We start from the raw sequence: 17,325 nt of genomic DNA on the forward strand, positions 1-17,325 counted from the left end.
CAACAGCTGTGAAGAGGCGGTTCATATTTGTAAACATGACGTTCAACCTCACTCATTGAAAAATGGGAATTAAAAAAATAGCATGCCTTTTCCCCCACCCATCAGATTGGCAAAAATTAAAAAGAGCGACCCTTGGTGAGGATGCTGGGATATCTGCCCTCAGGTAAGGTTGGCTGGAGGGTGGACTGCTAAACTCTTTTGTCTAGTAATCTCACCACAACTATTACAATTTAAAATATGCATCATTTTCAATGCCCTTTGACGCAGTGCCCCAGTTTGTGGCTATCCTATAGAAAACAATACAAGTTCATAAGGATGCATATTATCTACTACCACTTTTACAGGCAAACAGAAGGAAAAAAAATGGAATGGCCGATAATAGAGAAATGGATGAATAAATAATAGAAAAATGGTTGAATAAAGGTACAAGGGTTTCTGGATTCCAGCTCTGACACCCTTCGAATTAATTCCTGGGGGCCTCATCCATTGACAAGTAAGGCCTTATCTAGTTTGTTTTCTACGTAAAAGTTATTGTGGCCGGTATACTACTTTGAGTCAAGCCACTTCACTATCTTGGTCCATAAATTTTGGAGCAGTGATTGGTGTTGGGGTTAAAGGCAAAGGTTGGATACAGTGAATCCAGCCCATCTTTGGAGTCTTGAGAACCTGTTCTATTGCAACACACTGGAAAAGCTGGATGAATAGAAACTGAAGCGATGTCTTTCTTGAGAGGTATAATGCCAGAAACAGATAGCAAGGATGGCTGCTGGCTTTCAGGACACACTCCAGAAGATGCTGAGCTATTTGCCAGTTCTCCATTCAGCCTGTGGTAGGCTCCACAGGGACTAAATGGCTGTGATGCCGTCACTTCACCATCCCTTCTGTCTTAGCAATAAACACTTCTCCCTATGGTTTTTGGACAGTTGCAAATATTTTCAGTCATTCCCATCCCAATTCTCTCCGTTTATTTTTGCAGATCTTCTTGCATTTTATATGCAGCAAAATGAAAAAATCTGACTTGTCCTCATAGCGGGAAAAGCACTACACAAAAAGCTGGAAAACCCATGGATCGTTCTCTCTATCCACCCTTCCCAGTCTAAGAAATCAGGAAAAACTATGGCTTGTGTCACATGAGGATGTTTTTACTGATAGTGAGGGGCTTGCAGTAGACAAATTTGTGTCCATTGACCTGACATTGCTTTCATTAATAGGGGTGAAAGGACGTATTGTTGAGGGCCATTTCTCTCTCTGAAATCTGCACTAAGGTTCAGGGAGACAAATGAGGTCCCCACCAACTAAAGCCCTAGAGTGATACTTCACACCTGAGTGATGTTTTTCCCTATCAGATAGAAGGATAAGCAAACCCTAGTCCCCGGTAATATTTGTCTCTGTGCAAAAAGAGAATAAGAAGTCAGGCTTCTCAGGGGTAATTTCATTTTGTAAGCAACAGAAATGTGACCAGAGAGACTTCTAATTACTTCAGTTTATGAACTACAAATCATAATGTTAGCACACAACAACCTTTATGTAGATTCTCCTATCAAATTTTTGCTGATTAATGCATCCCCTGTCATGTTACCAACAGGTAACTTCCTAATGAGAGATGAATTTATTTTCAAATGTGAAATCTGTCAACATTTTAATCCAAACTCAACATTTTAACATACATATTTAAAAGGTTTACTACATCATGCAAGATATAAAGTTGATTAGAATATCTATAATCCTATGAAGAAAGTAAAGTTCAGTACAGAAAAGTTATATCTTTACATTAACCAACAAAATTTTAGCAATTGCATCTCTCGCTCTTAAGTCGTTACAGGGTTTAGGGGTCATCTCTGAAAAAACAGATTATAAAAATGTCTTCTGCCATCATGATTTTGTCCTTCACTGTTCAAGTAAAATCATGTGTCATCCAGTTGCAAAATCTTATTATTGGCAACACGCATACATGTATACAAACCACACTGCAAATTAAAAAAACAACTGTACCCGGTCAGGCCTGACAAAGATTTTCTAGACTCTTCTAATCTAATCATTTCACCTTGTACTAGTAAGTTACGTCATTATTTTCTACTTCTATTCATTTGCCAAGTTTTAGGAAAGAGTTCATTCATATTTACAAACACACACAATGTGACAAACCAGGATAAATGGTATTTGAAAAACCGTTATAAAAGAGACTTGCCTGAAGTCATTTCATTCAACAAAAAATTAATTTAACTCTTAAAAAAACAAAGGCTGGTTGTAAAGAAATACATAATACAATAGTACATTACAGAGAACATTAAGTTGAACTTCATTTGCCTTTTATGGAACTACACCACTTCTGTAAATAAGCATTTTAATTGGTCTGTTCTTTGGTGAAAACAGAGCTCCGACTTCAGTTATGTCATGTGAGGCTGCAACGGACAGGTGTGCTCCACCACCACGAGAAAGCAGAGAAACTAAAGGAAATCCACCACTAGTTGCCTTTACTCTCAGCACTGGGAATGGAGAAATTTTCCGCAAAACAAGCTCCTAACACTAACTATTCTCTTTATTTAAAATTGCCCAAGGTGACAGAATGTCTTTCCAAGACTGCGTCTTTCTAAAACGCACAGCTTTTTGTTCTTTCTTCTTTTACAAAAAGTGGTTTGCTATATATGTACGTAGCTCATGCTGGTGGTGACTCTTCAAAGTCAACGTCCTGGGCACTTGAGGGCATCAGAATATTATTTTAAAATGCAGAGTAACAGTAACTGAAGTTCATCACTTGAAACTACTGTTAAACAGAAGTCATGTCAAGTCTTTGGTTTTGGTGCAGTATTTAAAAATTTAGGCAAAACTCCTCCTAAAATATATTCCCCTCCAAGCCCTTATTTGCTTATATTTATAAAATAACCTTCAGTAAAATGCCCCTTTTTAAAACAGGCAGTTGATTACCAATAATGTCAATGCCAATGATTCGGGTGCTAAAATAATTTCATATTTTCCAAGTACATATACAGACATTTTGTAAACTGTCTAGTTTATTTCACCAAAATCAACAATTGATAAAAAATAGATTATAAGAAATGTCCCTATAAGTGACGCTATTTACCAAAATAGTGGGATTTTTTCCTCATAGGTGCATCAATTCTTTTGCTATTTATGATCAAGTTTTGAATTACTTCTGGTCAAGCTTTGACTTAAAACGCCTTCTTCTTCTGTTACAAATGACTTCCGTTAACGTGAAAGGAGTTCTGAGTATATACACTTAAAAGAACGGCTCTGCTGGGCCTTTCCACCTGGGATTGCATATGGCTTCATTCTTGTAAGAGATTATTGCAGTCTGCCCTGAAGTGGACTGTTGTGCCAGTTCACTACAACAAGAAGTGAGTGTAACCTTCGGCCCCAGTAACTATCACATCCATCCAGATCCGCATGGCTTCCGGCGATGGGGCCACCATATAGTAGATTCTGTCGTGAGTCTTGACACTAAAGGTGAGTAATGGATTGGGACTCTAAAAATCAAAAAAGGAAAAGAATGTAAAGCAAATATCTTGAAATTATAACATTAAATAACACAGAGGGCTTCTTCATCCTTAAAAGGAAATTTTTCTTCCAATTTATAGAAATCTATGCAGGCATTACTTTTGCTCTAGTGTAAACTGTACCCCTGCACCCAACACCTTTCTCAAGATTGACTGTCCTTCTGGCCTTGCTGCCCAAGAGACCTCACAGAGAGCTCGTCAGTCCTCTTGGCAGCTACTCTGTAAGGCTCTAGCAGGGTACCTGGCTGATCGCGGGTGCTCAATAAATAGTAGCTGTGATTCCCAGCCCTGCGAAGATCCTTCCTCATGATCCTCCTCAGAACTAGGCAGTAACTCCTTCTTAGAACCCTAGCAAAGAGTCCTGCAGGATCTCCCCAAACAATATGTCCAGAATATTTCCTCACTTCAATGTGGCTTTTTTTTCACAAAAAGATCAGTGGCACTAATTACTTCTACATTTACTTTTCCAACACCATTCGAATCATATCCATCTGTATGTCAGAACAACAAATCTACATCGCTTTGAATTCAAAAAACATCTTTTCTCCAACTTAATTATGCATTCAAATCGTAGGAATCTGAAAATCAGTGTTTACCTTGTTAGCATTCTTGAGGTGATCATAATATACTTCTTCAATGGCTTGAAAGTATATTACTCCTTTTAATTTAGCTTCATGCTTGTCTGCAATGACAGAATAGTGTTAAAATGAATACTTTATCACTACTGATGGACAGGAAAAATTACAATTTCATTGTAATTATCATCATTAAAATATTTAGTATTTAAATTATCTACAATTAGTTCAGGTAATCCAGATTAGTGCCTTAGCCTCATTCTCTATTGGAAAAAGAAAAAAAAGTTGGAATTATCAGCCCCAAACCAAAGGGACTAAATGACTTTGCCCAAGGCTCTTCAGCAAATTAGCAGTCAAAAGATAACCCAGAACTTCTGCCAGGTTAGCACACACAATATAAACACCACTGACACTGATACAAATTATTGCCCCACATCCTCCAAGGCAGTCATTGTCATGGAAATATTAATATGCAGACCTGTTGTAATGAAATTTGTAGCAAGTGTGTTTTTTGATTTATAATTTAAAATAGTATTCTATTTATATTTCTTTCCTATCAAATTTCTTGTCTAGTATGCTTGATTTTTTATCCTGTTCTCAGCAAGCTTCATATCAATAATTTAATGTCCTTTCAATGCTGCATTTTCCAAACTGTTTCCAAAGATTTCATCAAAACAAAAGCAACCAACCAAACCATCAACCAAATAAACAGTATCACTTAGTGATCGAATAAGTTCTTGAACTATTTTGTAACAAACTCTGCAGGGATCATGAGGCATGTGAGTATATTAAAGAATTTCCAGGGCACGGATGAGGATGCAGAGAAAGAGACTCTCTCATCCCCTGTTGGTGGAAGTGCAAAGCTCTTTTGGAAGGCAATTTAGTAAAACAAACACAATTAAAAATGCAAAAATCCTCTTACTCAGCAAGTCCACTTCTAGAACCGTATTGTAGAAGAGCTATTCATGCATGTCGTGCACGTGGATTTGTGTTGGTTACAGCACAAGGCTGCAAAAGATGTGCTTGAGTTTTAACAGGGAACTGATTCAACCCTCCCCCAGCCATACAATGGACCCCACACAGCCACTGCAAAGACTGAGGGAGATCTGTATGTGCTCATTAGAGAAAAACGCTGAAATATTGTTAGGTGAAGAAAGGTACGAACAGAGCGAATATTTGGTCCTGACTGTACTAAAAAAGAAAGAATACTGAGACATACTGAAACATACATAAAAATGAATAGAGAAAATCTGAAAGGATATTTCAGGCTTCACAGTGCTGGAGAAGGCCAGAACTTTTGTGATGGGTAAGAGACTTACTTTCATTCTATACACTTGTATTTTGAATTTTTTCCAAGGTGAATGTCTCTTTTTTTCCATAACAAGAAAAAGCTAGTCTGAAAAATAATGGCCCTGAGAAGTTCAGCAGGAAATAAACCTGTTTAATTGCACTGAACCTAGCATTTCCCTAACTTATTTGACTGTGGGCCATATTTGTGTTTGTTTTTGCTCTTCCTTGGGAAACACTGTTTTAACTAATATCATGTTCAGTGGGTTTTCACCACTTTCTGTGAACGAGAAGGTCAGTATCTCTCTCAAAAATTCGCTGGTAGGACCAGCCCGGGTGCAGTATTTAAGTTCACAGGTTCTGCCTCAGCAGCCCCGGGTTCACCCATTTGGATCCTGGGTGTGGACCTACACACTACTTATCAAGCCATGCTGTGGCAGGCGTCCCACATATAAAGTAGAGGAAGATGGACATGGATGTTAGCTCAGGGCCAGTCTTCCTCAGCAAAAAAAGGAGGACTGGCAGCAAATGTTAGCTCAGGGCTGCTCTTCCTCAAAAAAAAAAAAAAAAAAAAATTGCTGGAAAGGATTCTGTGATATTCATGGGACTACAATAATACTTTGTTTTCTGAAAAGAGATGTTAAATAAAATCTAGAGATAAAAGTAAATCTTGTCAGTGTTTCCAGCAGGCAGAAAATGGGAGAATGAATTTTGTTTGTAGGATACTTCATATATGAGCAAGAACTATGAAAACTATAGGCCTCACAAGGACATTGTGAACTAAGAGAATGAATAATGTGATTGTAAACTGACCAGATGACACTATTCATTCTGTCTCAATAGCCTTATCCCATCAATTTACATATTTTCTGCCCCTCAGTTTTCTTTAGAGACTCTTCTAAGGTTCCCCAGTTAATATGTAAGAGGCCAAGTAAAGAGGGCAGGGTCGTGACCAACATAGAGACCTGAGAGCAGCTTTCAGCGCTGACGTCCACAGCTCCTTCATACATACCATGGCCTTTTACCTCACAGACAAGCTGAAGAGGGCCTGGACTGCAGTCCTGCCTGACTGCCTGTGGGCTGATCCACTCCTGCACTTGGTGGTGTTTTGGGAAAGAGGGGGGGGTGGTGGGAGCGACAAAGCTGATGATAGCTGTAAACAGAGCCGAATGGGCAGCGTTTGTCAACCTAGGTCTCACCGGTCAGTTATATAATATGTAAGTATTAAAAAGATGAATTAAATATAACCTTTGTCTGTTTTATGTATTAGGGTTCTGGGTAATTGTTCATATATCAGAAAGGTTTTGGTATTTAAACAAACATTGAAAACCGATCACCAAGAAGTTGAATTTGGAAGAAAGCATTTACATGGTCAGAAGGGGTGTTGGTTCTGACTGGGTCAGGAGGAAGGGGCAGTGGACCACTCGCCCGGCAGGCAGATGAAAGAAAGAAAGAAGGCTCCTGGAGAAGAGGAGCAGAGAAGAGGAGGGAAGCTCTTTTGTCTGAAGTTATGTTAAAATTTTATTTTTGGAAAATTCTGGGTGAGGTTGTCTCTGGAGACTAGCACACAGCAAATTTTGTTTATGGATTTTGCAGACACTAAATTGCCATTTCTTATTAAACAGGCATCTTTTCTGTTGTACTAACTGAAGAGAATGTCTCTGGATTCTTATAAAACCCATGGTCAAAAGCCCTAGAGAGGCAAGCAGGGACCTGAGGCGGTTAGGCCATCCGCTTCAGGCCACTGGCCACTGCAGTAACTGGAGCCCCACTTTCCATGCACCCCACCCTCTCCTCACCTCAATTCTGCCACTTCATGGCCAGTGATCCTTTCTCCCACACGCTTCCTGGTTCCTCAGACCTCTCTTCATAAACATATCCTGACCTCCCACTATAGATTCAATGACTGGACTGTTACTTTTATTTATTACGTTGACACACTTTATGACAATTCCTGACAATGCTCACAAATGCTCCCACAGTCACCCCAAAGCAGTGTCTCTTCATAACCTCTGCTATAATACTACGCTTCTTCAGCAGTTGAAAAGAGGGCAGGGCTATCCTCGTGCTGATAATGGACACAGTTCACATGTGATCTAAGAGTAAATAAGAGGCTTCTTAATAAGTACATCATTTATACGAATATTCTTGTATTTATATAAGATTTGGTAGGGTATGTTTCTCATAATCCATCATTTAAAGAATCCAAAAATATTTCAGTCACTTAATAAATACTTATTCACTAGTTCACCAATGAGCTTTACTCTCTGTGCTTAAATAACCATTCTAGTCTATAAACTATAGTTGAATGACCGTCAGCCAAGCCTGCCTAATTGTGTTTGACTTAACTAGGGCACATATCCCATTATAAATAAATAAATAGAAACCTTTTTTCTGGCCTTGTGGTTTAAAAGACAATATTTTGGTCTAAAAATAAATTCCATTTAGTATTTATTTGGACTTGAGCTTACTTCAGAAGTAGAATAGACTAATTAACATAGTTTTAAATAGACTAACATAATTTTTAAATAACATAATTTTTATGATTTCTAGAGAGGAAATTCATATCATGTGGTTTTATAATCTGAATATAAAGTAATATTCATCTACAAAGCTAATATTGCCATTAATTCTATTACTTCCCAATCTACCTATTTACACTGAATTTCACTGCCTTGCTCTATAACAGAGGGTTCCCAATTTGAATACACCACTTAGATTTTTTTATCACCCACCTGCATAATAAGAGAAGGTGCGCTTGTTCCGATCAAAAACAAACCAACGTTTTTTCCAAGTTTTGATTTTTCCACCCATTTTGATGAGGAATCCTCGGCAGGTCTTCTCTGTGATCGATACATGATAACAAGTATCAATATTGTGGCCAGCAGTCTCTACGTGGCTCCGCAAATCGAAGTCTTCCTTCCGGACAGGCAGATAGCGTGTCAGAGGTCGAGCCTGGAAAAGTGCAAACCCATCTCATCTATAGCTAGTTATGTGTTTCATTTTAGGTCACAGATGTTTAGGAGTAGAAATGAACTGAAGGCCTAGGTGTTAAAATGCCCATGTGATTATGAGCACCCAAGATAAACAGTAGCATTTAGAGTCTAAAAAGTGGATAGTATTTTCAGACAAATGCTACTAATAGGGAGGAAGAAGGAGATAAACTCAGGCCAATAGATTCTATTCCTTGAAACAGGCAGATGAAAACATGGAAAAATGTCATTTATCTTGACTTGAAAGAGGCACTTGCACTTAAAAACACAGGGAAATGAGGCATGAACTTATCTGGGCTGCTTCCTACAGATGAGGACTCCTCCACTGCAAAGTTTCCAGGAGTTCCCTCTGCCAGAGAACTTAACAATAGTTTTCCTTAAATAATCTCAGACCTGACGTGATTGATTGAACGTTACTTAGTAAGTCCAACCCTCACAAGATCCCCAAAGCTGTTCCCACCGGCTTGCACACACTCTCTGATAAAAACTGAAGGCAGAGGTGTAAGTTTTCAAAAGCGAAGCTGAAATAAGGTAAGACGGGGAATCAAAGCTGTACCCAATGAACTGTCCAGGACAGACACTGAAGGGAGGTTCAGACGTCTTCTATCTTACTATGGCTGGAGTAGAGGTTCATCTAATCTAGGGAGGGCAGACCACCATGGGTAACATCTCTAAAATGGTGTTTTATTTTATTCTGTTAAATTACCCTACCCCTTTGCCCTGGGGAAAATGACCTAATCATATACTTGGAGGCAAAACTTATACTTAGGATTAAAATAGAATTGTGCTTTTGGTTTTGGCTTCAGATACCAAACAGCCTGGATGACCTTCACCATGAATCAACATTTGGCAGGGGTTTGGCATAAGGAAATAAAATGAACATATTTTACTTTGTATTTTTCCTTCAGTGTTTTGCCTGATTCTGTGGTACTTTGTAGTTGTCACAGACTTACTGAAACCTCAAAGCACAGAAAGTCTCAAAGACAGTCTCTCACTGCTATTCTATCAAACTGCCAGCAACTATCAAGAATAAGAGAAATAGTACCTTTTACCTTTAACTCTATTTGGTAAAACTGATTTGAAATTTAAATTACATGGTATTTAAACGAAATTTTATTTTAGTTCCTTAGAAAACATACATTATGCAAACAGCTCTAGTGATAAAAACAGCGATTCAAACTCTTAAGATGACCAAGATAGGTAATTAAACAATATGGGTGGTTGTCTCGAGTTTTGCTTGAGTTCAGTAATCTTGTGCACAGGTGTGTGAACTGGTGTAGCAAAGGGGACATGTGTGACAACACAGTGGTTAGAAAAAAAATTTTAAAACTCTAATATGACCACCAAGAAATTGGGCTGGAGTGTTTGCTTCCAAAAGATGGCTCAATAGGACCTCTTCTCTTCCTCAACCAAAGGTTTTAGTTTGCGTGTTGTATTTGTTTTCAGTAGCGAATCCCGCTGCATCTTTTGAAGCTGCTCAAAAAAGCACTCCCCTTTTCAATATACTCCAAACATGGCTAGAAGAAAAAGTGCTTCTCCTATCAAAATGTTCCAAGCATGACTAGAGAAAAGTGTCATTGGTTAGTAGGTCCCCAATGAATGTCTTTATTTTGAAATAAACATACATTTTTGGCCTACTAATGCACATCTTTCTCTTAGCCATGTCTGTCAAGGGCTAGCGCACAGAGCAGGGAAGACACCCACAGACACAGTGTGACCATCTTCTATAGAGTGACCACCAGGGGGCAGCCCACTCCAATCCATCCGGATCGACCACCAACCTGTGCTCTTTGTTTCTCCCTTATTTTTACTTCCTTTTCAATTAACTTCTGCCTCTGGCTAGTTTCTTCCTGCAATCGTTTCTCCAGGAGTTCTCGGCGTCGTTTTTCTTCTTCCAGGGCTCGTTTTTTGGCTTCCATTTCCCGTTCCTAAATTATCATTATGCAGAACAAGTTGTAAGACATATTGGTGATACTCAAATGATTCCAACTAATATCAAAAAGAAAATTCTCACTGGCTAATCCTTGGTTTTAGAGCCTAGGCTGTTACAATATATAGCCTGGACTAAAACACCTGTAATCACCACCCACGTAGCTTTCAAAATCATCCTAGGCAGAAACGCAGCCACTACATTTAATTAACAATTGCATATTAAGTGAAAATCCAGCTTGTGACTAGATCCAGTCATTTCATACTGATGACCACAACTCTCTCATTTTTAATAAAAAGCCTCACAAATTGTCACCCAGCACCAGTCATATGACATTTAGTCCTTCTTTCGATGGCCGTCCACTAACTGAAGGCCATGGGTCCTTCCAATTCCTGTTGTTGCTCCGTGGCTTCCTGGCCGAAGGTTACAGAGGAAGCACACGGGGAAGTTACAAGAGGAAAGGAGGTGCCCTTACAGCAGGATGCAAAGGCATTTTGGGGGATTCCTAAGGAAGTTCAGATTCCGGCTTGACATACAGTCACAATAATGTGGGACTTTTAATATTACAATAGTGCAGTTAACACAAGCTGGCAAGGAAGGGAGCATGCATAGAGACATGACATTCCTCCTTGTTCCTTGGCAGGCAAACAAAGCAGTCATCAAAGGGAAAATATAATGCAAAGCATTCGTTTTAGTCTATGTCAACACTATCTATATTTTAAATTACAAAAAACCGTAGTGCAGTAAAGAGCCTTAGAAACATCTCTCCTACATCCTTACTTTTCAGATAAGAAAATGAGGCCCAGAAATGTTGAGCGATTACTCCAAGATCACATTGCTTATTGAGGCCCGAGGACAGTTTCCTGACGTCAAGGACAGGGCATCTTCAACTGACACATCACTGACCTCTGGCATAAAGATATTAAGCCTACCCTGGATTCAAGCAGCCGTGTCTTCTCTGCATGAGCCTGCTTCAAAAGTCTCTCCATTTCTTCTATTCTGGCAATATTTGAAGTGCTGGCACTGAAGGAAACACAAAAGCCTTTCAAGAATATTGTTTCAGATTGATGTTTCTTCAAATACACACACACACACACACACACACACACACGTAAAGTGCTTTACTCATAAATAAATAAACCAAAACCAAATCTTACAAAATGCGTTCTCAAAATGCTTCCTCCAAAGTCTAAAAATTACAGCCTGTGGGAGAACTTCCTGTTAGTTTAATTATTCAGAGATGCCAGACCAACAAGACTATCACCAAAGATCTATGTAGATGACACCTAAGGTTTGAAGCCATTTTATTGGTTTTGAGAATATGTGTCACCAGCTGCTTTTTTCTTGTGCCTTAATACATGTGGGCATTTTATTTTTTTAATGATGATGGCAATTAAAAAATGACTTCTCTCATAGGTGCAATAGAAAGGTGGTGGCCAGTTCTGTCAATAATACCATACCATACCAATATGCACCATACCAGTGAGGAAACTGCACGAAGGGATTCAAGAGTTTCAAAGGAAACGCATTCTGAGAAAGACAAGTGAAGGGAAAAACCAAAGGGAGTGAAAGCTGTAATAACAGTTAGAACAACTACAAGAGAAACGGAAGAACATGAATAAGTTGAACACTAAACAAAACATTTTATTTTTCTACATTTTATTTGACTATTATGGAAAAAAGGGACCATGGTTTATATCAAAACTTATTTACTCTGATGTTCCCGCCATGGAGAACCACTGTTATTTCCTATGCATGTATACTTGAATAGTGATTTAAATACATGTCATCTTTTCTATGCTCTCTTGGGGACAAAGAAGCTTTTGTGCCTGTATCCTCCATAGCATAGAGATGGGCACACAGTAGGGATTCATGTTTGTTAGACATATTCCTACAAAAGTGAATTCATATAAAAATGAATAAGATAATGGTTAGCACAGATTCCCAAAACTGTATTGTTGATCTCAAACCTAGGATGTTTCAAACATAAGGCTAAGCATTCTTTGGAAGAGATAAATGACTGCAGTAACACAGGACATATTTATCTTAAGATCAGTGCCATGCACACAGATGTTTGTAGGAGCTTTATTAATAATTGCCAAAACTTGGAAGCAACTAAGATATCTTTCGGCAGGTAAATGAATAAACTGTGGTGCATCCAGACAACTGAATGTTATTCAGCACTGAAAAGAAATAGGCTATGAAGCCATGAAAAGACACAGAGGAAACTTAAATGCATATTACTAAGTGAAAGAAGCCAATCTGAAAAGCCTAAATATTGTATGACTCCAATTATATGACATTCTGGAAAAGGCAAAACAATGGAGACAGCAAAAAGATTAGTGGTTGTGGGTGGTTTGAAGTGGGAGGTGGGGAGGGAAGAAGGGATGGAGAGGCGGAGCACAGAGGATTTTTAGGACAATGAAAATACTCTGTGTACTATAGTGGTGGATACATGACCCTATACACTTGTCCAAACCCATAGACCATACCCCATCAAGAGTGAACCCTAATGTAAACTATGGAGTTTAGGGGATAACGCTGTGTCAATGTAGGTTCAATAACTCTAACAAATGTACCACTCTGGTGGGGAATGTTGATAATAGGAGAGGCTGTGCATGTGTGGGGGCAAGACGTATATGAGAACTCTGTACCTTCCTCTGAATTTTGCTGTGAACCTAAAGCTGCTCCAAAAAAAATAACAATAGGCTGTACTTTGCGTGGTTACCTTCGGCCGGTCGGCCGGTTTTCAGCCAGGTGTTTTCTCCCAAGAAAGACAAGAACATAGCAATTTCTTCTCATTATTTCCATAAGCTGCTGGGGGAGGTACAAAAGGGTAAGGTCTGTTCTCTTCAACCAGCAAGAATGAAAGAAAAAAACTCTTTAATTTTTGTGCAGGAATTTGTATTCCTCTTTATTGAGAATACCTGACTTCATGGATAGAAAAGGGGCAGATTTCATCAGCTCAGCTGAGAAATCCTAAGACAATCACACAGGCCATATAATAGCACAAAACTGTGTATATTCTACCGTATCCTGTGACATCAGATATATATGTCTTATGTCTCCAATTAAATTGAAAATAAATAATTTGAGTTTTGTTAAGTCTCGAGTCTTAAAAACTCAACAATTTAAAAAAAAACCACTCCCCAACAGCATAACCCCCATCTGTCCCTTATCCTTGCTCCGACATCTCCATTTTGCATCCAGCTTGCACTGGAACATTGTTAGTTACAGGAAACTCCCTGTGTCCATTCCTTCATTGTTTGGACAGCATTGTTAGAATGCTGATATTTACGCTGAATCCAAATCTTTCTTCCTAGAGCTTCCATTCACTGGCCTAAGTCTGACCCTGAAGCCTCATGAAGCCTATCCAGATGAATTGGGTGGAACTAGCTTGGGGAGAAGCAAATATTTTCTGTCCATGGTTTTTCATATATTTGTAATTTGTGCACATCCTGGGGGCAAGTTTTCACACATTTATCCATCTTTAAATATTTCTGCTCATTTTTAAAGAACTTTTCAGGGTATTTTCTATTTATTTTATCATATTTCTAATTAATTTTATGCCAGTTACACTCAATCTGCTCATTTGGCAGTGTTTCCATAAATGTCTTAATTTTTCCTCCAAATGAACTGAATTTTCTGAAAACGTTTGATAGAAAGTACGTGTTAACATTTACCACTTCATATCATCATCACTTTTAGGTATGAAAGTCACCTATTTTTTAAACTATACTTTATATACTTTAAAAGCTACTTTCGTTATTCTGTTTAAAAAATTAATTTTTATCCACAGACACCTACTTGTTCTCTATAGCCACACTTTTGCTATTGTTAATTTTAATATTTCTTTGATGTGTAAACCACTTTTATTCAGCAAAATTTTTGCTGCTCTATGATACTATGTTGCCACCATTTAATACTTTCTTGTCCTATCAGAACTGCACCTACAGTGAAAAACAAATGCAAACTGCAATGGGAATTCAGGCAGAAGTCTAGGCTTGTCAATATCACCGCATGTGAAAATGTCAACAAATAAAATGCCCTTTGGCCTAGCACCCCCCATGCAAAGGGAGAGTCTGAAGTCACTGCAGATAAGCTTTACAATGCATTACCTGTAGCACAAGACACTCATCATTGCTTTCTCAAGGCCACCCAGATTACTAGAGGAGTAATGCTTCCTTCCATTGCTCCAACCCCAACCTTCTTGGAAGGCAGGCACAAAATTCTGATCTTGTATGTGATTGCTCTAAGATTGCTGATGATACTGAGTCATTGGGCCATAAATGCTACAAGGATGACAAGTTTTGCTACTTTCCCTACTTAGTCATGTTCTGCTATTTTATCAACTGAAGATTGCTTTTGTATCTGACCAACTTTGGTAAAAACCATATCATGAAGAAAAACAAAACTTCCATCGAAGTTAAAGGAATCTAAATAGCAGATTTGAGGTTTTCTGTGCTGAATAACATTACCTTTCGGCAAAATTTGAACTTCTTTTTAGAATATTCACTTTAGAGGCAAAAGCAAAAAGAGAAAAAGGAAGAAAGAACAGCAAACAAGAACACTGTCATACAAGAAATATGCAAAAAACAAAACATGGAACAAAGCAAAATTCTCTATAAAGACACATAAATTTTTCCAGACTGCCTTCAGTGCACCAAAATTGCCACTAAATGAAGAGCTAGTGTCTCAGAATATTTATTTTCAATTAATCTTCTCAAATATATTCTCAGCTTAAGCAAAATATTGCTCTTTATAAAATGTCTAATCTTTCTCTATTCAGTAGTTCCTTGAGTATTAGAAGAACCAGCGCTCTCTTCTCTAATATTCTGCAATCATTTATCACCTGGTCTGACATATCTGGTCCCTTTGACAGTTGACTGCCCCTCTGAAATCACTCCAGCTTTCGATATCTCTTCTGAGAGAACTCTCTAGAATAAAATGCATACACTGGGTGTTGACCATCTAGGGTAGAAAGCAAAATACAAACCTTTGCCTAAAATGAAAGGGTTAGAAGCATCTGAAATTCTGGTCAAAGAATCTTTTAAAACTATGTTCAACCATGGATTGTCCTCAACTCCACACCCAGTCTTGTTCCCCCTCCGCAAACACATGGCTGGTAGTTAAGCTATCATGAGAAATCAACTCCCTCGACATTTTCTCAAAGTACGAGCACAAAGTGAGGGCTTAGTAAATTAATAATAGCAATAGTCATAATAAAGTATCCTTGTAGGTGGTATTCAGAACACTACCTTCTACAAGACAGTTCAGTAACTTTAGCAGAATAGAGATTTTATGCAGAATTGACTTTCAGTTGCTCTTTTCTAAGACCCAAGGCCTATTTTCTAACAGTGTGAGTTTTGATGCTGAAAAAGCAGAAACATTGTCTGACTCAAGTAACTTTCTGGTAGACACAAAAATGATGTCTCAACAAAAAGTGAAGGGCAAATGTACCCACAACTCTGAGTAATTCTGTAATTCTACAAAATTCTACTTTTTGTGACATAATAAACCACAAGACTAAGTTTATGTTGCTAGAATTTCAGCATGGAATTACCTCTTTAATATACACATAATTTCAGGGTACTTTAATACATAATCTTTAAAAACTCTTAAAAAGAAAAAAATTTTTAGTCTTTTTATTTCTCTATATTCAAAAAGTTCCCATTAAGGATGTATTGTCCTAATAAACATTCCAAAAATTAGTTCCTTATTATCTGCTTTCCTGATGTTTTCCATATTATTTTCCATCAAAATAATGGGTACAAACTTATTATAGGGTAGCATGGATTTTTTTAAGGTAGATGGTGGCACAGAAGAGAAAGGCTTGTTTTTCTCTTTCTCCCTATAAAAGGAGAGACCCATGCTAGACCTTTTACAGGTATCTTCCACTTTGGCTTCAACTTTTTGACATTCAGAGGATCTGACAGTACAATGAAATAAATACTACCAGTAACTCTGACCATGGCGATTGGTTACCTACAATTGCTAGCACCGCTGGATCAGATCTGTATTAAGTAACTATGGAAAATGATCATGGCCATGTATAACTAACTGCAGGAATGATCATCTTGCAATAATGATGTCCTCTTAATATGGCACATTCAGTGGAACTAGTCTCATTTTCTACCTTTGGAAATCATTCTATGAAAAAGTGTAGGGGCCCGCTCCGTGGCCAAGTGGTTAAGTTCACGCGCTCCGCTGTGGCGGCCCAGGGTTTGGATCCTGGGCGCGGACATGGCACCGCTCATCAGGCCACGTTGAGGCGGCGTCCCACATCCCACAACTAGAAGGACCTGCAACTAAGATATACAACTATGTACAGGGTGGGGGTTTGGGGAGATAAAGCAGGAAAAAAAAAAAAAAAAGATTGGCAACAGTTGTTAGCCCAGGTGCCAATCTTTAAAAAAAAAAGAAAAAGAAAAAGTGTAGGGCTGGCCTGGAGGCATAATGATTAAGTTCAGGTGCCCCGTTTTGGCAGCCCAGGGTTCGCCAGTTCAGATCCTGGGCGTGGACCTACACACCGCTCATCGAGCCATGCTGTGGCGGCATCCCACATACAAAATAGAGGAAGATTGGCAGAGATGTTAGCTCAGGGCCAATCTTCCTCACAAAAAAACAAAAGAAAAAAGGAAAAAGTGACTAGGTGAGCAAATGAAAATAAATGAAGTTTTTGGGGTCACTGTGCTTAAGTGTTCAGATCTGAAATGCTTGGTAAACATAAAGTGGTCCCTTTTTAGGTAATTTCTTCTGCTCACTGCTGGACTGCTGCTGTGTACCACCATTAGACATGAGAGATGGAGTTTGGGGAGTGATAATTTGGAGGGACGCATATTTACTTTTAATTTTTGGAGGGGAAGAAGAAGCAGGGAGCAGAAAATGGAGGAAGAAAAAGACCAAGATAGGAAACCCTTAGAGGGTATTTATTTATTAAAGATGGCTCAAAAATAGAAAAAAAAAAAACAGTCAAGCGGTCAAAGGAATACTGGTATAAAATGTTCACAACTCTTGGGGAAGAG

At 38.5% G+C, this 17,325-nt stretch overlaps 1 protein-coding gene across 50 annotated transcripts in view; it reads right to left on the minus strand.

Moving 5' to 3' along the window:
* Positions 1-1,468: 1,468 nt before the first annotated feature.
* The window catches only part of PHLDB2 (pleckstrin homology like domain family B member 2), a 223,086-nt gene continuing 207,229 nt past the window's right edge, over positions 1,469-17,325 (minus strand). For 29 of the 50 annotated variants that reach the window (XM_070582749.1, XM_070582737.1, XM_070582729.1 and 26 more), the window contains 6 exons: positions 11,233-11,323; positions 10,152-10,298; positions 8,113-8,332; positions 6,390-6,530; positions 4,112-4,197; positions 1,469-3,485 (listed from right to left, as the gene is read on the minus strand). In XM_070582749.1, the coding sequence (XP_070438850.1) occupies positions 3,345-3,485; positions 4,112-4,197; positions 6,390-6,530; positions 8,113-8,332; positions 10,152-10,298; positions 11,233-11,323 (826 nt within the window). In that variant the 3' untranslated portion in view covers positions 1,469-3,344. The remainder of the gene's footprint in view (positions 3,486-4,111; positions 4,198-6,389; positions 6,531-8,112; positions 8,333-10,151; positions 10,299-11,232; positions 11,324-17,325) is intronic. The other 21 variants (XM_070582742.1, XM_070582740.1, XM_008530437.2 and 18 more) reach the window with 1 other exon arrangement.

This window comes from Equus przewalskii, chromosome 18 (genome assembly GCF_037783145.1).
Source record: "Equus przewalskii isolate Varuska chromosome 18, EquPr2, whole genome shotgun sequence".
NCBI lineage: Eukaryota > Metazoa > Chordata > Mammalia > Perissodactyla > Equidae > Equus > Equus przewalskii.